A 22,815-nucleotide genomic window follows, 5' to 3' on the forward strand; every position below is an offset into this window, starting at 1 on the left:
GTTTGATTCCCGGGCAGGGCACATATCTAGGTCCCAAGTTCAATTTCAGGTCAAGGAGCTTGTGGGAGGCAACCCATCAATTTTTTCTCTCTCACACTGACGTTTCTCTCTCCCTTCTCTCTAAAATCCATAATAAATAATAACTCTCAGATGAGGATTTTTTTTTTAAAGATAAAGGGTTTTTGTGTTTGTGTATTTTTTTTTTAATGAGCACAGACTCCAGCCTCTCCATCTTAGTTTTCCTTGCTTCAGCCCGCCTGGATTTCTTAATTCAGTGTGTGAAGCATGCTTCCGGGTGCTTTAGACACACCCTCTCTCTGCCCTCGAAGCTTCTGCCCCAGATACTTGAAATGCCCTTCCTCTTCATACTTTGAACCCATTGTCCAGTCTAAACATTAGGCTGTTGTGTTTGGGCAAATCCAGATATAAGACATTTCCCTCACTTCGGAAAGTTCCTTTATCCTATTTTGTGCCTTTTATTTTAAACTTTGGTGTGTGTTTTCTCCCTATCAGATGTTAAGAGACTTTCACGGAAAGTTAAAAAACCTGCTGTTTCGTGTGATGTTATGGATTCTACAGACAGAAACTTCTTCATGAGATTATGGACCAAATTTTCAACCAAAAAGACACCAGTGGTAAGGAGGACTAGATGGGGTGAAGCCACAACTGGTTACATAGTGTCAGACAAAAGTAGGGCTTGATATTTGCAGGCTAATAAGTTTCACCAAGATTATTCTCTGACTGGTGTCACATAAAGACAAGGGTATTTTTATTTATTTTTATTTATTTATTTATTTTTGCCTCTTTCTGCATCTCTAATAGTAGACATCGCTTCTAAAAATAGAATGTTCAGTGTAGAGTTTATGAGTGCCTTTCCCCTAGGCTCCTGGTCAAAACCCTAACACTCAGCTCTCCTGTTTAGCAAGAACAGGAACGCACAATAGAACCAAGGTTGTAAAATGCGTATTTCCCAGGGAGACTTGCTTTGCTGTTGGGATGTAATGTTGGCGTTCTTGTGCTGAGTGGTCAGAGTGAGTCCACTCAGAGTGCATGCGTTATTACAGAGCAGCATCTAAACCGGCCAGGTCCCCGAGACCCTGCCCCATTCTCGGAGAACTCGGAGAAGTCAGTCTATGGGATGCAGGACTGGCACTGCGTTCCAGTTAGGTAGTGCTCGCTTTTCGTTTGTGATAGTTTGCACGTGATGATCTGGGAACGCGGAGAGACCTCAGTCATTGCAGTGGCAGCTGTGGAGGCGATGGAACTTTCGCTTCGGTTGTCAGCGCCTTGGATGTGTTTCCGTAGCCCAGCCTGTTCTCAACAAACAACTGCATCACCTTCTGAAGTCAGGCCCATAGGCAGTGGTCAAAAGAATCAGGCTGGCCGGGACCGGTTTGGCTCAATGGATAGAGCATCGGCCTGTGGACTGAAAGGTCCCGGGTTTGATTCCGGGCAAGGGCATGTACCTTGGTTGCGGGCACATCCCCAGTGGGTGGTGTGCAGGAGGCAGCTGATTGATGATTCTCTCTCATCGATGTTTCTAACTCTCTATCCCTCTCTCTTCCTCTCTGTACAAAATCAATAAAAATATATTAAAAAAAAAAAAAAAAGAATCAGGCTGGCTCCTGCAGGTGAAAAGTATCAGGCAAACCTGCCTCAGAACTCACCTTATACGTGAGGTCTGTCAGGCTCACCCCTTCCTTCTAACATTCCTACTCTTTCCACATGCATAGTTTGTAGATACATGTATGTCAGGTGTGAATGCAAAATAAGGAGGCTGCTTTTGTCTGTGTGTTAAGGAAACCATTCTATTCCTTGCGAGTCATGTCATAACTGGTTGGGCAAGTGTACATTTGTGTGTGTGTGTGTGTGTGTGTGTATGTGTGAGAGAGAGAGAGAGAGAGAGAGAGAGAGAGAGAGAGCGCGCATGTGTGTGCATGTGTATTTTTAGTCTGCCTTGATTCTCTTATAAGTCATTTATCTGCCATGGATGCCATATTCTCTTCGTGAAGTAAAGCTAGTAGCATCTACCTTACAAAGGTCTCATATCAAATGCTTATGGAATTTTTTTCTAAATTGTTGACCATAAAACAAATGTTAACTGTTGTTATGGTGATAGTGGTTCGTGGGGAGGGCAGAAAGGGGCAGGCCCTCAGCTGTTGTTCGCCTGAAGCATACACACTGTTTGTTACATGTCAGTTACATAAAGAGGTGATTGATGTAAATTTAGGAAACAAGTGCATTTGACAAGGTTATTAGATACGGACATCAATATGAAAAAATAAATTAGATTTTTATGTAATGGCAATATTTATTCCCTTCTTCGTCTCCTTCCTTCCTCTACTCTTCTCCTTCCCCTTCTTTTCCTCTCACTCATTCATCTATCTCTGCCCATCCTGGGTGTGTGCAGTTCCTACCATGCAGGCCAGTCTGGATTGGCTTTTCAGTACAGCACAGGTACGTGCTGAGCAGGCTCTCTTCATGACACTAGAACACGATGGACCTGGTGCCTGTCCTTATAGAAGGTTAGTCTGGAAGTGACACCCTCCGGTCTCCTCTCAAGGGTAGGGTGAGGCAGTGTATCTATAGCTTTTCTACTACTTCCTTCTTTCTCCTCCTCCTGAGGACATATTCATTGATTTTTAGACCGAGGAGAAGGGGGAGAGAGAGGGGGAGGGAGGGAGGGAGAGAGAGAGAGAGAGAGATTTAGTTGCCTCCAACCAACAGAGCCGCCCAGCGAGGGCCTGCCTCGGTTTTATAAGTAGAAAATGGGCTAATGGAGCATGGGGAACCTCGGTCTTACTGACTCCTGACATACTGACAGCTGTTTTTTGTCCCTTGTATCTAAGATCACTGGGTGTTTAGCACCCAACTAACTCGTCTTTCTTAGAAAGAAACGTCCAAGAGTAGTATTCTTTGTTCTTCAAGTCTGGAAAAAAAAACAAAATTGTTAGCATCACTTTTCTTGTTACTCCAATAGTTTATCAACATACAGTGCTTTCTAGGCATATGACCATAATATAGATTTAAGTAATGTAATGAAGTACTCAGTTTCCTCATTCCTTGCTTATACAATCTTCTGTTGCTTTATTTCTTCTTCAAAGCTTAAATGGTATTTACTTTTTCTGAATGACTCCCAAAGCACATTAATTTGAATATCTCTGAAAGACTCTTTGGAAAACTATAAACATAATTTTAATCAGCCTTATTTCTTAAACAGAATTTTCTTTTTAGGTGTGAGTTAAAAACGCACAGCTCCTTTTCTTGTTGCTGCAAACAGCATATAACAAGCATGTACAGTGGGAAGTGCTTTTGTATGACACTCACCTGTGCAGCCATGTTCTCGTGTTGTACTTGTCAGATATCACTGTGCTCACTGGCCCTCTCTGCGGGCAGCCCAACCCCCTCCACATGGCTGGCTCCCGGAGAGCACCCGTGGGGGTTATGATGGCTTATGCAGACTTCTTGCTCTGGAATTACCGTGACTGGGTCTTTGCCTTCTGGAACTAGCTTGATTGTCTGGATTTCAACTGTATCTGTTTCTTCCACACGTTCCTCTGACCTCCTTAGGGGACACTCTTACTGTGAAGGAGGCCAAGTTACCCCAAGCCAGTTCTTTAGAAAAAAAAAAAAAAATGCTGAATGGCCAATTCATTCAAAGCCAACTTGGCACATTCGTGTGTGAGGCAGATAAGGAGGCACATTTTATAAAGTTCCCAGTGAGCAGCGGGTCTGTGGTGGCAAAATATTGGGCGCTCACATCTACGTGGTGCTACTTCCTTTCAGAGCAGCGAGGAGGTCAGCCCAGGGAGCTCATCCAAGATGACGCAGCTTCAGAGAGGCTATTTTGACTCCAAAAGAAAAGCACTTTCTTCTCCTCCGGTGCGTTTTCCGGGGCACAGAGCTCAGGGCCGTGTTTGTCAGCCCGGGTAACGTAGAAGGAAATGCTTCTCTGACCTGCCGCCCGCCCGGTTGCCAAGTGGGGTGGCTCATACAAGATCAGCCATCCAAGTGCTTTTTTTAAAGACAAAAGCTGGTGACCTATTAACTGTAAGATATCATTTATGGTATTGATTTATGCACATCATATTGAAGGGTATCCACCCACGGCATCTTTTGTCTTTATGGAAATTTATTGTACCTTTGGCCAGTGAGGGCCTCTTCAGGTTACTCCTGTGTCCTTGTCACGTGACTCCTACAATATTCTCTGCTCTTTTGCTCCCTACCCATCTGCTTGGGATGGTCACTGTTTCTAGACCTCTTTTGTGGATAGATAAAATCATTCATGAGTTCAAGTTAACATTTCCAATTCAGGCTCAAGACTTCAGGATTTTTATCTATCTTCTTCTCTAGCACATATATTTTTTTCTGCCACATTGAGAATCCTGATTCTGAAAGACAGAAGACGATAAAATTATAATATGTCATTACATTTTTTTAATTTTTATACCCATTACACACAGAAGAGTCTCAGGATAACAATACTAATATTACCAGCACCCAATTTTTTATTGTGTTATAGCTGCACTGTCAGAGCATATAGTCATTATACACCTCCCCTAAATTTTCATTTTTGTCTTAAATCTCAAATCTGTAGAAACATACCTAGTAATACTGGTTATTAGAACTTAGGCAAATGTCTTTCTAGTTGTTTTGTTATCTAAGCTAATTCTGTAGTAGATACAGAAAAGATACAGTAAGAGTGTTTCCTGAACTCTTACCAGTTGTTAACGATATGTTATACCAGTGTACTTTATAGTTAAACTATAAAGACAGTGAGGTTTTGATTATCCTATTTCTTTGTTTTGGTTTACTCTGTCAAGGAATCTTATGGTTTATGTGTTGGGTCTTCTTTGTCTTAAATATTTGTCATTTTTCTCTTGAATCCTTTTGGTTTATTTATTTATTTTTAGTTTAAAATCTTCTCTCCATTTACTTTCTACTTAAGACATTATTGGTTGTGCTCATTCCCTCCGATAGGCTTTCTAGTTTAGTTTTTTTTTTTTCCCCCTAAGATGATTTCCCCCCCTTGTTTCTAAGTCTTTCCTGAGTTCTGTCACCTCATTTCTGAGTTTGTAACATTGTAATTTATTTGTTCCCCTTAGGTGTTGTGTCACTGTCTTATGCCTTTTAGTTTATTTTGATATAGTGGAATGTGGATTTTACCTGTTTTATGAGCAAGCTTTCATCGTATGTAGAGGTGTTATCCTACTTCTTGCCTCTTTTTTCTTATAATAACTTTGGGGGTTGACCAGAAAATTTCTCATTTTTATGTGAAATTCGTTTTCTCAAGCTTTTAGGTTTCTTCAAAGAGTGATAAAATATAAAGGACGTCCTTCCCAAGATTCCCTGCTTCTGCTTCCCTCTCCCACTTTGGTCTAGACTTGCTCTTTCCTTTGTCTCTATTGACTCTGTCCCGATAATTTTATTCCATTCCCACAGCTTTCCTTCAGCGTGAGGCCCCCTTAGAAAGGGAACCCCAGTAGGTCAGTTTCAAGAATTCACAGTTGACCCAGCTCCTTTCGGAACTTACTGTGGACCCTTTCTCTTGCTGCTACTGGAGTGGAACAACCCCTCCCGTGTTTCAGCTAGGGCTCCCACATTCTCCGCCTGTGCTGTCCCGTGAATACCTCAGAGCTATTTTGGAGGTCCTCCTGCTCTCAGTTCTTTTAGTCACTGTCCTGTCCTTCCTTCAGCCTCCTCTTGGAAATCGGTACTATGCTGTCTTGGAGGCTATTACTGCTTGTATTTGGAACTTGAGGTGATACCTTGTCAACTTGTTTTCTCACACATGTCTTGAAACATCTTTTTATTTTACTATATGGTTTCTATATCTGCTTTCATACGGGGATTCTGGAAGATCCAAAAGCCATGCATCCACTACCACTGCCATTGTCCCAGTCGTGATATAATTAAAAGAAGCATCAATATAGGGGGGAAACAAGGATGGTATGGAATGAAATCACGATAGAAATGCATATACAAGTATAGAATGATTCGAGGAAGAAGAATAAATTAACATGAGAGTAGGGCAGCATATTTGGGAAATATGTAGTAATTTTATAGCAATATGAAACAATATAGACATAGCATGGAGTTGCTTAAATATATAGTTTTTAAATGGTGAAATTTAAAAGTGTGATCCTTTCCTATCCCATCTGAGACCCCTCCCTCCTGCTTACACAGAACCACGGAGCTGATGGTCAGGGAAACACCGAAAAGTCCTGGCAATCAAACCAGAACCTGAGAGCCATGTCCTCACAGTAGCTCTCATATGTCATGGTTTCTAAGGAACAAATCCAAAAGCTTGACCTAGAATTTCTTGGGCCAGCCACAGCTGATTGCAAAATCCAGATTATAGAAAGTAGTAAACTTATCCTCACAAATTTACATAATTTGCATTAAAAGTATTTGCTGAGGCCCTGCTTTGTGCTAAGGTGTGTGTGCGTGTGCAGGGGGTATGGGGGACTTCCGGTCTCCGGGTGGAGATGCTGCCCGGACATGCTCTCCGCGTCAGTCTTGGTGTCCGGCCGAGCAGAGCCACCCCTGCAGATGCCAACATGTCTTTTCAATCACACCAACTTGATCCTTAAAACTGGGTCTTAAAAATGCCCTCGAAGACGGGCAAACTCTCAAAGCTATGCCAGCCCCCAAGGCTAAGCAGGTGGGGAGCCTGGAGTTGTGGGCTCATCACCATAGCGATAGCCCGGGTCCTTCCGCTGACGTGCTTGTTTGTGGTTATTTCCTGTACGATTTTAATAGAATATCAATTTATAAAATAGCCTGGTCATGGCATTAAAGTAAAAACAGGTTTATTTCAGATTAAGGTACTGCAAGCAAATATTAGTGTCATTTAAATGCACTTGCCATTTAAATAAATGTTCATATAAATCCCTTTATCAATGCATAGGTTTTTTTTTATGTAAAATGAATAAGCGCTTGCCAATTTATATTTCCGTCAGTTCACAATTTTATGTGTTAAGTTCGGCCAAAATGAAGAAATCCAGGGCACGGACTGGCCCAGAGGGTGGAGCAGGCCCACCCTCCATCAGACAGTCTGTGTGTAAACACACGTGATGTTTGGACAACAGCATAAGCTATCTTTTCCTTTTCTCTCCATCTTTTTAAATCGCCTTTTGCCACCAGGTTATACACCTTTTGAATGCTGAGACTGTGTCTTTATATCTCTGAATCCCCATCAAATGCTTACTAAAGATTTAGTGATGGCAACAGTGATGTTGGTAAAATACAGGAGAAAGACATCCCAATTTGTCCTGTTCCCAGATCATGCATCAACATTGTTGGATAGAGCCAGTCTGTTACTCTGTGTAACATCTGGGAAAACTAAAAGAACAATAATAATCTTGAGAGATAACGTCATTGGAATGATAAAAGTATAAATATGAAATATTAATAAAGTTTCCCACATTATTATTCAGATGTCATATATTTATATATTAAATTGAAGTCTCCATAAAAAGTATTCTGGTTTTATTTATAAAGTTATCCCCCCCTCCCTCCACTGAACAAATAGCAATTGTGTTTTAGGCCTATGTATTTTTCCTTTTTCTTTTCATGTATGTATTTGACGATCTGTAGTAAGAAGAGAATGACTATAGGTCTTTTACTCACTTGACATGTTTTTAGCATCAGTATAATTTTCTGATCATATTTCTTGTGTAGGAAGAAAGTTCTGTAGAGAGACAGTACGAGGCAGCCCGGCAGGCCCTAATGGGGAAGACACCTCCTCATTTTACACTCCTGTTTCAAAGGTAGCGATTTATCACCTTTATTTATACCTGGGCATCTTTAGATTGATTTTTCTAGTATCGAAATATATAGCAAATGAATCCTAAATGATCAACATCAACTTGGACCTCTTTATGAAAAGGAACTCAGGGATTCAGAATAAAACGGCCATTTAAATTTATTTCAAATCATAGTTCTTTTTATTGTCTATAATTGTAAGCTATCTGTTGAAAAAGTTTTAACCAATATAAATAATACATTTGTCTATTTGTCTGCTCTATAAAATGTGATTAATGTTCCCCATACAGGGAAGCTCTCTTTGCATAGTCTGATCCACAGGACAGGCTGCGGGATTCACACTAAATTCTTCTGGGGGTTAGGAGGGTGGTGGCCAGATGATAGGCAGTGGTCCACAGAACAGGTGCAACTGGGCCTGTATGACCTCCGACCAGCAGAGCTCCAAAGGGGTCATGATGGGACAGACAGGTGCTTTGGATTTGCATGCATTTTTATGCCATTGAGCTACTGTGCACACAGCAACTCTATTTAGCAGGTCAGGGATAAATGGCAAGCTGTAGGATTTATTCCCTAAAAATGGTTAATGATTCTTTCAAGTCACTCTGGGGAAACAGACTAGTATAGAAGGAGGAAAAAAGGAATATTTTAAACTCAATTTCAGGTGAGAGTATAATATCAGAATTTTTAGAAATATTTTAGTCTCCTATTATTTCAAAGCATTAGATTACAAAAGAATGGAAAATATCGATTTCCATTTTTATAGTCACTGGTATATTGCTGGGCCTCACATAACTGGTAGACTAGGGTTTATAATAAAATACATACTGGTCAGTAGAAAAATAATTTGGTTTCGTGGATAAGGAATATTTACAGCAATACAAATTTGCTTAATCTACAAATTAGAATGTAATACTGCCAGCTTTGAGGCGCCTGTTTATGAGTGGGTTTTATTGATATTTGCACTTATGTGGAATGTAATAGTCAGTGTTTAGGCATTAGATGTTTTGTAATGCTTGGTATCATCACACAATTCTTTACATTTTTTGTTATTTCTAATTTCAGGGGTTCAGTACCGGCACCCCTCGACAATACACATTATGCCTCAGTTTCGGAACTACAGAAAATTTTTGAGATTTGTGAAGAGTCTTTTAAAATTCCATTTAAACATGGGTGGAGGTGAGTTGAGTTTTATTGGCTGGAAGCGGTTATTTTCTCCTGGTCAGTTAAGCTCATGGCACTCGTCCCTAAGCTTTAAAAACATACTGATTCTGGGGAGCCCCACCTGCCCCCATGGAATTTGAAGGAGGGGATGCTGGTCCTGTAGGGAGGATACAGGCATGTAAGCTAGGTTCATACAATGGGAAGCTTCTCTCTGGACTCTCCGTCTTGAGGGAGTGACCAAATGATGCAGGGACAGTTAGAGGTGGAAGAGTCAGATTCTACTGGGAAGTACAAGCAATGATGTCTACCAGTCTCCTCCTGTATCGTGACTCAGCTGTGTTTTGGCACCTACCTTACCTTGGTTTCTGCCTCATTAAGCCTGGGTCTCTAGTTTTCCACCAAGTCTCTAAACAACCCAACAACTTTTTAATAACTCTTTGTAATATTCAAATTAGCCAAAGTTGGTGTTTGTAATTTACTGTCAACATCTCTGGTTGGTAAAATGCTATATATCAAAATGTTTACTAGTACTAGTTCATGTCCAACACACAAAATGCCATTTCAGGATTCCAAAGCATAATATGACAAAGTGTGATTCAAAACCTGACTATGCAGCCCAGCTGGTATGGCTCAGTGATTGAATATCGACCTATGAACCAGGAGGTCATGATTCGATTCCTGGTAAAGGCACATTCCCTGGCTGTGGACTCAGTCCCCAGTAGGGAGTGCGAAGGAGGCAGCCCGATCAATGATTCTCTCTCATCATTGATGTTTCTGTCCTGCTCTCCTCTCCCTTCCTCTCTGAAATCGATAAAAATATACTGTAAAAAGAAAAGAAAAGAAAACCTGACTGTGTGGAAGTTGAGGACTCCGTGTAGAGCACAGCAGACCCTCCGCTGCTGATTTTAGTGCTTGGTTTTGGTGGGCATGCTCCGCACTCTGTTTCTTCTTCAGCTGGGCCTCCCACAACTGGCCATCGCTCTGTAGGCCTTGAACTCAAGATTCCCAGCTAGGATCTGGCTGGCTGAGTCAATCACCATTTACTATGAGGTGCCACACTTTGGTAGAGGTCTCTAGCCAGGCCCTCATGGGTAACAGGCTGGCTTAGGAGTGGATTGCCCCCATGTTAAGCACCCATCCTTATCCAGTCATCTATAGCCAGAGCAGTGACAGAGAACTGCAGAAAGAACTGTCCAGAAGGGGTCTGGGTTTGGCAGTCTCTCTGGCATATTTAAATACATGGTGACACACTAGACAAAAAGTTTGACTGGAAGGAAATACATTCAAATGTTAAAAGTGACTATTCCTCTAGAATTATGTTCTTTTTATTCTTTATCTCTTTTCTGTAACTTCTAAATTGTCTATACAGGACATATTTTTTAATATATCCTAAAAACTATTAAAGTTTCATGAGAATTTGATGAAATATTCAAGAACTGGTCTTTATATACAATTGAGTTTCTCATAATGCTCTATATGTTTAAAAAGTTTTAGTTACATATAAATCAGGTCCTATAACATAATGATAAATGTTTAAAATCAAATGCAAATGTATATCCAGCATAATAGAGGCCTAAAAATATTTGTGTAGTACAGGAAAAAAAAAATAACACTGGGAAGAAATATACCCAAATTTCATCAGTTACTATGTTTTAGTGATGGGATTATAGCCAATTTTAATTTTCTTTCTTCTTCTGTATATTTTCAATAATGAGCATTTTATAATTTTCAAAACATTACTATAAATTTTTAAAGTTGTTTTAAAAGCCTGCCACACAAAGGGATATTTTTATGATGGTGCTGTGTCATAATGAGAATTCTGAAATGAGTAATGCTTTCCTTCGTGTCTGGGTTTTATTGTTGTAACACTTTGGGTTTCCTTCACTAATTTGATGATGAGAAATAACTGTCACTTCTAAGTGGTCTGCCCCCATCTGCACTTTTCAGTAGATACTAGAGACTCTGGCATTGTGATTAGCTGATGAGCTTTCTGTGACAGTGCTGAAACTGTGGCTCTCTGGGGGTTCATTGAAGCTCTGGGTTTTTAGTTCAGTGAGGCAGGTGGAGAGGAATCCAGTGAGAAAGAATGTCTCAGTTTAGGCTGCTGTAACAAACTGCTGCAGACAGAACGGCACGACTAACAGACAGTTACCTCTCACAGCTCTGGAGGCTCAGAAGTCTGCGGTCAGGTTACCACGGTGGCCAGGTTGTGAGAGAGTCCCCTTCCTGGTTTGCAGGTGGTTGTCTCCTTGCTGTGTCCTTACAGTGCGGAAAACAGGGAGAGGAAGCCAGCTGTCTCGTGCCCCTTCTTTTGAGGGCACCAATCCCATTCATGGGGGCTTCAGCTCCTGACGGAGTCACCTCCAAAGGTCCCCCACTTGTGCTGTCACTTTGGGGGTTAGGGTTGAAATACACGGATTTGGGGGAGGGAATACAGCATTCAATCCCTAGCAGAAGGAAAAAACAAAACAAAAATGCCTGCAGTGGGCTATGTATACATCATCTGTGCCCCTGTGAAAGGGACTTGTCACTCAAGTCTGACCCTTCATGTATGGTAATATTTATGTGTTTTTCAATTCAACCACATCTATTACTAAAACCCACTGAGATTTTTCTTGCTACTTTCTATGTTCCCTTCAACATACTACATTTATATTTGTAGGAGTTTGGCCGTAAACTATGGGTCATTGTCTTTCACTAAAGAAGGAAGAACATCTTTATGTTTCTATGGGTTGGAATAAAAGGTCTAGCCCATAAGACATAATCGCAACTGAGACTGAACTTAAGGGGCAAACTCACTCTAGTTTTACTTCTAGAGAGAAGATCCTAGGCTGGCTTAATGGCATTTCTCCACTGCCAGGAGTAGAGAAATTCAGTTCCTGGAATATCCAGGTGTGAGCAGTATTGGTTGCACCAAGGTTATCCTTCTCGAGGAGGTGCTTTGTGGACAAGCTCAGTAACTCTGTGTGTGAGCAAGACATTGGGGAACAAGAGCTTCTAGGAGCTTGGGTGTCCGACCAGAAGGGGCCTAGCATTCAGAGAGGAGGTTCCAAATGCTATTGTCCAGCAAAAGACACAAGAATTCAGTCCAAGAGTGATCTCCTCGCTGAAACCAGTTTGGCTCAATGGATAGAGCGTCGGCTTGGGGACTGAAAGGTCCCGGGTTCGATTCCGGTCAAGGGCATGTAACTTGGTTGTGGGCATATCCCCAGTAGGGGGTGTGCAAAAGGCAGCTGTTCAATGACTCTCTTTCATCGATGTTTCTAACTCTATCTCTCTCCCTTCCTCTCTGTACAAAATCAATAAAATATATTAAAAAAATAAATAAATGAAAAGAGTGATCTCCTCCATTAAGGAAGCAATTCGACTTCGCTATCAGTTGATAACAAGTAATCAAAATGTCTAAGCAGAATCCCTGAGTGCAAGGCGATTGGACTATCTCTGGGTAGGAATATTGGTGTCACCTAGCCTTTGCTATCGTTGATAGGGAGCTCAGGTCCAGCAAAGGCAGGTGTTTCCAGGAGAGCTGGTGCTGGATTCCAGCCATGAACTACCACCCAGGAACTGCAGCCTCTGCTTGCCACTCATACATCACACAGGCAGTGAACTTGAGCTCACATTGGACATGTCACCCACTACGTTTCCTCCTGGGACAAGGACAGGCCCAGATAGCTAACTGTGCTTCCAGCAGTAGAGCCTGACCTGAAGACATCACCTCAAGACTTCTACCCAGTATCATCCTGGTTAACATTTAAATGGCAGGCTTTATCTTGAACAGACTCAACTTGTACTGCCAGGTATGTATTTAAATGTGGAATGTGAACAAGTGGAGGTCTCCTTGAAGTTGATCCTCGAAATGCATTTTTTTTACAAAGATAGGAATCATTACCTGGGATAATAGAGGAGAAAGAATAATCGCAGCCAACTACTGGTCTCTGCAGTAAGCAATCGCCTATTTTCAACATTTTAACTCAACCTTCGGCTAAATCTAAAATTTAACATTGACAGTGAAAAGTGGAACTCTAAGGACAAAGTTTAGGACATGGAGGTGGAAGGTCAATATATACCATCTGTTGTTGTTGGAACAAGAAGTGGAGGTTTTAAGTAGAATAAATGAAGGTGAAGATCTGACAGATGAAACACCTGAAAATAGTGGTGGAATTGTTCTGGGGAGGAAAAGTCAGGGAAGTGTTGCTTTTTTGATAAGCCCTTCTGTATAATATGACTTAGTTGTAACTATATTCATATGGTGGGTTGATTAAAGTGCTAATGAAATATTTTTTTAGAGAAATGAGGGAAAATCACAGATGAAAAGATGAATATATTTTTTTATGATTTAAACATTTCAAGTTTCTCTAGCTTTAAAATAAAATTAAAAGGAAAACAGCAAGCTCTTTAAAGTACAACAAAAGAGTGGGCATTCAGTACATAAAGAGTACACACAGCCGAAACCGGTTAGGCTCAATGGATAGAGCGTCGGCTTGGGGACTGCAAGGCCCCGGGTTCGATTCCGGTCAAGGGCATGTATCTTGGTTGCAGGCATATCCCCAGTAGGGGGTGTGCAAGAGGCAGCTGATTGATGACTCTCTCTCTTTGATGTTTCTAATTCTCTATCTCTTTCCCTTCCTCTCTGTACAAAATCAATAAAATATATTTTTTTTTAAAAAGAGTACACACAAATTGATATGGAAAACACGAACATCTTCAAAGGATAAATGAGGAAAAGAAATAAAGAGTTTACAAAGTATGGGAGACAAGCTAATTAATCAATACAAGAAATAATGTCCAACCTTGCTATGGATGGAGCTTGACCACTCGTGGTGTTCTGCTGGATGAGCCACGAAGGGAGGGCTGGCTCCCCTGAGAGATCGCCAAGGAGCAGGTGATTCCCGCAAGGAGAGCAACCGGGTGGGAGGCAGTGCACTACCAGACGCAGGAACTTCAAGGCATTCAGACCACACCCCAACCTCATCCTAAGAGCCGGATGAAATCACAGCCTCCAAAAGAGGCTTAGACATGCCCAGGGTGTGGTCCAGATCAGGCTTCCTGACATGCTGTCCTTTTCTCTCTCCTTGAAATAGCAGGACCCACTGTACCTAGTTGCACTTGATTCTGAAGTCCCAGAAATCAGGGCCTGTGCCTGACCTATCTAGTTTCATGCTCCAGCACCTATCCCAACATTGTGCTCTTTGTAGGTACTCAGTTCTGTTTTGTATAAGAGATGAGACGTTTATGCTAATATGCACAGTACTCAATGTCAGCTGCTATCTAGGTCTTGCTACAGATACCAGTGAAAACTTGAGCTCAACAGAGACTTGTTTGCAGACTTCTGAGAGGACTTGATAAAGGTAACCCAATGAAGTGATGGGCATAGGTTGCGTGGCCATTAGTAGTTTTTCAAATAACAGGTATCATTCATTCATTTTTTTTTTTTTTTAATTTTAAGCAGCATGGATACCCATGGTGGGAAATATTCTGAATTGTTTCAGTCTTGTCCGTGGCTAAAAGAATTGCCTTTTGAGTCTCCCGGAGTAAGTGATACGAAGGATGATAAGTCCCTTAAAGGTAGGAGTCGTTTTACATCTGATTCTCATACAAATAGTAATATTATAATTGTATGTATTTCCTACCCTGTTTCTCACAGTTATGGATTTTTTTTTAAAACTAAATGAGTGTTTTAAGTCAGAACCTCTCCTGGTAGGTAGGGTGGGTTATTTGTCTCACATCGTTATAGATGAGAAACAAACTTCAGAAAGGTCAGGAATGTGCCCAAGGTCATATAGCTACTTAGAGAGGATGCTGCTGTCCCTCCCCCCTGACCATACCACTTGCAGGGGGCAGGTGCTCTCTGGAGGAGAGATGACCTGGGACCCCCCTTTGACAAGCTGGGCTCCTTTGAGTGAAGGTGAAGAGAAGCATGGAAGGTTTCAGGTTGCTGGCTGCTCCGGGAGAATCCTGAGGCTGTTAGGTTTGAAGGATCTGGCCCAGTCTAACCGCCCCCCCCCCTCACTTCACACACTTTTTTACCCATTGCTCCCCAACACACATGTGAATGCATATCTTCATGTGCAGACAGATGGTCATTGCATTTTTGTCTTTGAACACGAGGCTCAGTGCAGTGTTCATAAATGTCAACGAGTCAAGACCTTGAACAGTGTGAGGACAATTGAAGCATTAGAGATGGAAACGGGCAAGTGGGAAAGTAACCCAGTGTCGGGTTGGACGCCGGGTTCTGTGTGCGACTGATGGGGGAAAGAGGAGATCTCGGGAGTTCCCTAGGACCCGGAGGCCAAGAGGGAGCCGCTGTGTGGAGCCTGAGGTGGGGGTGGGATGTTCTGCCTGAGTCCAGAAGCCGCAGGTGAGGATCCCCACTTGCTCAGGTGAACAGGGGAACCAGAAGCAGAATATAGACCTGTTAGGTTGCCAAAGAGGGACAAGAGGACACATACAGGAAGGAAGAGGTTCCTAAAACAGCCATCTTCTAACCCATTAGTGGTCGGCAAACTCATTAGTCCACAGAGCCAGATATCTACAGTATGATTGAAATTTCTTTTGAGAGCCAAATTTTTTAAACTTCTTCTAACGCCACTTCAAAATAGACTCGCCCAGGCCATGGTATTTTTTGGAAGAGCCACATTCAAGGGGCCAAAGAGCCGCATGTGGCTCGCGAGCCACGGTTTGCCGACCACTGTTCTAACCTCTGCTGTAGTTAAATCCAGGATAGCTGGCTGAGATAAGATATCTTCAAGGATTTTACACATGAGAGAGAGTAATAAGCAATAAGGATTAGAGTCCCAGGACCAGAGTTCCGAGAAATAATCCCAAATTCTCAAGTAGACACTTCATGTCATTATATAGGAGTGGGAAGTATGCTAGGAACCCCTTGAAGACAATGTCTAGCCACTCTAGTGACTAAGAGTACCCAGGGGCCCTGGACCAAGCATGTCACCACAGCCCATAATGTCCCATTTCCCACTGGACAGAAGGCCTTGACCTGTCCCATCTCGTGTCTCCTCTGCCCGTATCCTTGTTCCAGTCATAGCCTGGCCAAACAGAGCAAAGTGGGGCTGTTGCCTGCCGGGTGGTACCATGGAAAGAACATTGGGTTAGGAATCAGGAGGATCTGGGTTCTGGTTCCATTTCTACTATTGTCTGGCTGTCTGCTGTTGGGCAAATCAGCCTTGGGAATAATAATATCGCTCCTACAGAAGTATAGTATATATCCTACATTCTACATATTATTGTAATAAATGTATCTTATAATGTAACATATAATATAAACATACAGGACAAGACAAGATGAATATGGTGTAAGTAAGAAGCAAAGTGCTAGATACCTACAAGGTATTATGAATGTAAATTTTTAAACATGTAGCAGAAGTCTGTGATAGTTTCTTCAGTAATGGTTTCTGGAGACTTACTCTATTCCTTTGAATGGGCCATGTTTTCCTGTTTCCTTACATCTTTTGTCGAAAGTTTGGCATTTGAAAAAGCAGCCTCCTTCCCAAGTTTGCAGACTGGCTCCATGCACGGGGAGACCTTGACCAATTAGCAGGGCATTTACGGGGCCCAGGATCAGCCCAGCATGAAGGCTTAGGGTCTTTTCAGTCCTTTTCTGGACATGCACTTCCCATGGGCTTTTTCCCCAATTCCTCCTTATACACAGGTGATTTAAAAAATGCCTTAATTTTCCTAAGAGACTCGGGTTTCTTCTTAGCTATTCTATTATATTCCTCAATCAGTAATCTCTTGCCCCAGGCATCTGTGTGTCTATTGCCCCCTTGTGGTTTCCATGGTTTCCTGTGGCTCCTCTAGGCTTAGATTCCAACTATATCACTTTGAACTCAGTTTAGTCACACAGTCACCAATCAGACAGACCCAGACAGGTGAGAACATTGCTCTACCTCTGGTTCTCAGGAGGGAACTGGGGACTAGGCCTTCCTTCTTCTCTATTGTACTTCAACCCACCAGGGAAGGGGGTGAGACAATTTGTAAAATCACCTTGATATAAAAGCCTAATATGCAAATTGTCCCCTTGGGAGTTCAGGAGATCAGGAGTTCAATCGCTCACTATGATGTGCGCTGACCACCAGGAGGAGGCAAGCAATGAAGGAAAGCCTTGGCCAGCAGCCAACAGCTGGGGAAGGGAGGCCCCAGCTGGCAGCCAGAAGGTCCTGATAGCTCCGATCACTAGCCAGGCCTAAGAACCGTGCGTGGACATGATTTCATTAATAAACTCGAATTTAATAAAGTTTAGCGTCAGGTATACTGGTTTGTAAATCTTTGCTTGCATTTTTTTAAGTGACAGTATTTTTTGTCTCCAGTACTTTTCTCACTGTCATTGATCTTATGACATAGAGATCTTATGATATAGGTCCCTCCATCTTCTGACTCCCATTAGAATGCTCTGCCTTGCTGAAACTGGTTTGGCTCAGTGGATAGAGCGTCAGCCTGCAGACTGAAAAGTCCCAGGTTCGATTCTGCTCAAGGGCATGTACCTTGGTTGCGGGCACATCCCCAATAGGTGGTATGCAAGAGGCAGCTGATCAATGTTTCTCTCTCATCTATGTTTCTAACTCTCTATCCATCTGTCTTCCTCTCTGTAAAAATAAAATCAATAAAAAAAAAAAAGATATATAATGCTCTGCCTCACTTTCTCAGCCCCTACTCCACTGCTTTCTCCCCGGGGAGAATTTGGCTTCTTTTGTGGCCACCATGCATCTGCCTTCAGTCTCTATCGTCCAAACTCCTCTTGCTTAATATGTTCTCAAAGGAACCTAGCTCCATGGTTCACCCTTGGAGTCTTCATCCTTGGCAAACAGACAACCTTAGAGGGCAATAGATGAGGTTTCTCTAGGAAGGACTATAAGGTGTGTGTGCATACGTGCGTGTGCGTGTGTGTATGTGTGTGTATGAATACATGCACACATGCGTATGCTAAGCCTACTTATGCATGATTGTGAAAGGATATGATGCAGGTCACTGTTACCATGGTTAGGAGCAGCGAAGAAGAGCAGCATAGGAATTACTTGCTATAGCAACCTCCTGGTGGTTGTGCAAGTCTACACGGCCCAAGGCTTGTCCAATCACACATGATATATTCTGAACCTCACCCTCTGTTTTTCCTGTTTGAATATCATATATTTTTTAAAGTTGGTTAAAATTATTATTCTGGTGCTTACATCATGCAATGCTTATTTTCTCTGTTTAGTGTAGCAAGGTGTTAACTATATGTACTGTATCTTTCTTCATGTTTTATAGCACCACACAAGATGTCACTCCAATATGAAAAGGTGTATTTGCAACACAGAAGACACACGATATCACTCATGACTCACCCAGGTTCCAACATCAAACCGTCCCTCCCTCCAATCCCTCAGGGCCGGAAGTACAACAGTTCTTGACATTGTATACTGACATGGAAACCTTGCTCAGATCACGTCCAGTTCCTGTGTCTCGCCTGGCCATGGATCCTGGCTGCTCCTTGCACAGCCAACTACCTACAAAAGAATGTCCTGTATGCCTTAATTCTCTCAATCAATTTCTTTTGTGATTCTCTGAATAGTGTTTTGTTTTTAATATAAGTTATTCTTAACTTTTAGAAAAGGAATTTGTTTTTCCCACAGCCATTAATCACTTTTCCAGCTGCTTCCTGCCTGAAGAGATCTGATGGCAAAGTCTCCCAGGATCTCTGTGTTGCTATGTGCAATGTGATTTTGGTTTTATTTTGTGTGTGTGTGTGTGTGTGTGTGTGTGTGTGTGTGTGTGTTTTGTTTCTTTTTGTTGAATGAATGTACTGATTAACAAAATTATACAGGTTTCAGGTGCCCAACTCCACAACACACCATCTGAACACTGTACTGTGAATTCACCACCACAAGCCAGATCTCCTTCCATCACCATTTATTCCACCCTGTGATTTTTCGATATATCCACCTGGGATTGTGCTCTTGAAATATCACTGTGTCCATTTATAACCTTAGTGTATATTCTAGGGAATTGAAATATTTTTATTCTTCTGAGTATGACAGGATTGTAGAGTTCCACTTAGCTGTGCCAAACATGATATCAATTGCATCTCTCAAAGGGAGTTAATTAAGGGAATTTTCATGGTTCTTGACTAGCTTTAGCAATATGAAGGAATAAAAAGTATGAGAGATTTTTTATTTCACCCTTTCCTGACTCTGATCGTGTATTGCTTGCCATTAGAAATGTTTTAATAATCTTTATGGTCTCACTACTTGCTACTAGTGTTTGCAGAAAGAAAATATGGAGAAGTTACAGGTAAGACTGGCATTCAGCTGATATGTGTCAAGTAAGATTATCCTGGTTGTTAAAATATTGCAACACATCCACTGGGTTGGTAAATGGTCTCTCTTTGGGGCAGGAGCCTTCAGTAATGCTGCACTAATTGTTACATATTTTAAATAACAAAACCCTCTAATGACTCCCCCTTTTAACATATCCAAACCCCCTTTAATTTATTCCCTCCCCCCTGGCTGGGATGTGGATGTACCATGACTTGCCCTCATCTGTCTTCCACAGCCCAGTTCTCTGCAGGAGCTGGACACAGTTCTTTTCTGAGGGTTGGTGGGAGGGAATGGGGGTGGGATGTGGGGAGGAGGACCAGGCTGAGCAGGAAAGGGGAGGTAGTCCTCTCTGGGAAAGTAGGAAACCAGAGAGTGGGCCTTGTGCTCCAAACATCTTAATGAATAGTTACTTTCACCTGCAACATCTCATCTTTTCAAAAATTACTGTGAAATATTTCAGATGCAATAGAAGATATAACAGTTACAATTTCAGACAATGTGGAGGACGTGCACTTTTCCTTGTTTCTCTAAGTACAGCTAAAATCCTAGAAAATGCATACAAAGCAAACATAAGACTGAGAGGTAAAAGGGAGAAGAGAGACGCCGGGACCTGAGTGACAGCACAGTGCTGGTTTTCCTTTTGCCTCAATTACCCTGAGCTGGGTGCTGGAAGAGCTGCGGCCTCACACACTAGCCATGCCATCAACAAAGACTTCAGCACAAAGCCTGCGCTCTCTACCTACAAGGAAGGCGGCAGCCTCGCAGGAGAGAAAGCTTATAGACAGTAACTGAGTTACTTTAGCCCGGACTTCCATTCCCTGCCTGGTAGTAATGAGGCACCTCCTCCCCTTACCATCAGTGGCATCAGAGAAGGTCTGAGGAGACCCAGCACTTCCACCACCATCTCCTTACCTGGGCCCGTGCAGAGGAGAGAGGAGTGCCCCTTCCCTCCCAGCCAAGGTGGTCTCAGTGAAGGCCTAGTGGGGATTCTAAACTTCCTCGTTCACCAGTTTGCCGACCCCTAGGTAATAATTTGAATCCTATATAATAATACGCTAATATGCAAATTGACCTATGGTGGAACGACCAGTCGCTATGACATGCGCTGACCACGGGGGGGGCAGACACACAATGCAGGACTTACCCTTGGTGATCAGTGTGCACCCACAGGGGGAACACTGCTCAGCCAGAAGCCAGGCTCACGGCTGGCGAGTGCAGCGTCAGTGGCAGGAACCTCTCCCACTTCCGCAGCAGCACTAAGGATATCTGACTGCTGGCTTAGGCCTGTTTATCCCCTGAGGGCTCCCAGACTGTGTGAGGGCGCAGGCGGGGCTGAGGGACCACCTGTGTGCACAAATTTCGTGCACTGGGCCTCTAATGACTCTATAATTATATTAAAGATATTAAAGAAATGTATTACAGAATTCATAATTCTGAAGAAGAAATCCCCAGGCCCAGATGCATTCCCTGGAGAATTCTACCAAATGTTTACAGAAGAATTCACACCAATTCTATGCAGTCTCTCCCAGAAAATAGCAATAGAAGGAATACTTCCCAACTTATTCAATGAGGCCACTATTACCCTGATACCAAAATTAGACAAGCAGTCTAAAGAAAGAAGGATAATATCATTCATGGATATACTATTAGCTGTAAAGATCCTTAACAAAATACAAGGAAATTTCAGTCATCCAGAAAAAGAATTATACGTCATAATCAGATGGGGTTTATCCCAGGGATGACAAGATTTCTTAAATATTTTAATCAACCAATGTTATCCACTATAATAACAGGCTAAACAAGAAAAACCGATGGTCACATCAGTTGATGCAGAAAAAGCATTCGTAAGTCCAACTTCCATTCATGATAAAAATTCAGGAGTAGAGAATGCCTTCCTCAATTTGATAAGGACTTTAATGTATATGTCTCTATCTCTAAACCACATATACTTTTATAATATATTCATATTATATAGGTGCTCCTTGGTTTTTAATGGGGTTACATCTTGCTAACCCCATTTTAAGTTGAAAATGTAAATTGAAAATGCTTTTAATACCCCTAACCTGCTGAACGAAGCTTAGCCTGGCCAGTTTGTACTGAATGGACATTGCTGTGGCAGCATCATAAAGTTAAAAAAATTGTAAATTGAATCGTTTAAATCGGGGACTTTCTCTTCCGTGTATATTCAGCAATCAACTATTTTCTAAACATTATGAGATTAATCCATGTAGATTGTTTTAATTCTCCCTGCTATGCAATATTCCATTGTAAGAATAAACCACAATTTATTCACTTTCCTGGTGATGAATGCTAGTTTCCACTTTTTTTTTTTTTTATACTTCAAAGGATGCATCTAAAATATTCTTGTCTAGAAGTTAAATTGATGTGTTATAGGATACAGATCTTAACTTTACCAGATATTGCTATATGGTTACCCTAATATGCCCTCACCAACATGTAACTTTCCATTTTCCACATTTTCATGCACAAGCAGAATTGACAGTCATTTTATTGCTCGCCCAGTGGCTGTTAATGTAAACTTATTGTAGTGTTTAACTCCCAATTACTGGTAAGTTTGAACATTTTTTTATAAGATGATTAGCAGCTTATGGCTTCTCTTCTGTGAATTGCCTATTTTTACCTAGTTTTAATTAAATTATTTTTATTAATTTACAGTATTTATTTACATATTCTAGTTATTATCTTTTAGTTCACTATGTGTATTGCAGATGTCTTTTCCGAGGCTGCCTCTTGTCTCTCCACTTTTAAAAGTGTTCTTTTTTAATGAATAAATATTTTTTAACATGGCCAAATGTGTCAATCTTTTTCTTTATGGTTTGTACTTTTTGTGTCCTCTGAATTTTTATTTAGTCTTCTAGATAGGATTCTAAATGCTTTCTTAAAAAAAAAAAAAAAAGTTTTGCTCTTCCCATCTAGGCCTATGCAATACCTGGGATGGACTTCTGTGCACAGAGTGGGGTAGGTCTCAGATGTATTTCCAGGGGTTCCATCTCTTTCTTCGCTAATCTGGAAGACCAATCCTCTCGTGTATTGTTTCCATAAGTGAATGGGTCTGATTCTGGGCCCTCCGTGCTGCTCTTTTATTTGCAGTTCATTGATGATAAGACTTAAAACATGGTAGACAAGTCGTGCCCTTTGATAGTCTTTAAAATTAATTTGGCTGTTCATATTTTCTTTTCAAGTAATTTTAGAATTTGTTTATCACACTTTGCAAAGCACTTACTTGGAGTTTACTAGAATTACATTTAATTCCTAAGTTTGGGGAGGCTTATCTTTTTTATATTGTATCTCCCTTTCTGTAAAATGCTTCATTTGTGTAGTTTTTCTTTAATTCCTTTACACAGTTGTATAATTATCTTTAGTGAGACTTATGCCTATGTGCCTTTTTTTGGTTATTGTAAATAGAAAATTCTTTAAGATTATATTTTCTGTGACTGGTGTATAGAATGTGGTCCATTCCTATAAATATCATGTGTATTAATTCTAACAGCATATTTGTAGCTAATTTCAAGATTTCCATCCAGATAATACTACCAAAAGAATGACAATGATTTTT

At 41.5% G+C, this 22,815-nt stretch overlaps 1 protein-coding gene across 1 annotated transcript; it reads left to right on the forward strand.

Annotated features, from left to right (window-relative positions):
* Positions 1-520: 520 nt before the first annotated feature.
* Positions 521-20,376, forward strand: LOC118712998 (leucine-rich repeat and guanylate kinase domain-containing protein-like). The gene is made up of 5 exons (XM_036427360.2): positions 521-635; positions 7,684-7,772; positions 8,830-8,943; positions 14,375-14,493; positions 18,190-20,376. The coding sequence occupies exons 1-5, from the start codon at positions 567-569 to the stop codon at positions 18,330-18,332; spliced, it is 534 nt and encodes a 177-aa protein (XP_036283253.1). The 5' UTR covers positions 521-566; the 3' UTR covers positions 18,333-20,376.
* The last annotated feature ends 2,439 nt before the right edge of the window (positions 20,377-22,815 follow it).

The sequence above is a fragment of the Pipistrellus kuhlii genome, unplaced genomic scaffold (assembly GCF_014108245.1).
Source record: "Pipistrellus kuhlii isolate mPipKuh1 unplaced genomic scaffold, mPipKuh1.p scaffold_m20_p_10, whole genome shotgun sequence".
NCBI classification, from domain to species: Eukaryota; Metazoa; Chordata; class Mammalia; order Chiroptera; family Vespertilionidae; genus Pipistrellus; species Pipistrellus kuhlii.

What these genes read in the sequence shown, in the direction of transcription:
- LOC118712998 (XM_036427360.2), top strand. Translation starts at nt 567, where the DNA reads ATGGATTCTACAGACAGAAACTTCTTCATGAGATTATGGACCAAATTT. An exon ending in TTTACACTCCTGTTTCAAAG is followed by an intron (nt 7,773 to 8,829) that starts GTAGCGATTTAT and finishes TTCTAATTTCAG; the next exon opens with GGGTTCAGTACCGGCACCCC. An exon ending in CCATTTAAACATGGGTGGAG is followed by an intron (nt 8,944 to 14,374) that starts GTGAGTTGAGTT and finishes TTTAATTTTAAG; the next exon opens with CAGCATGGATACCCATGGTG.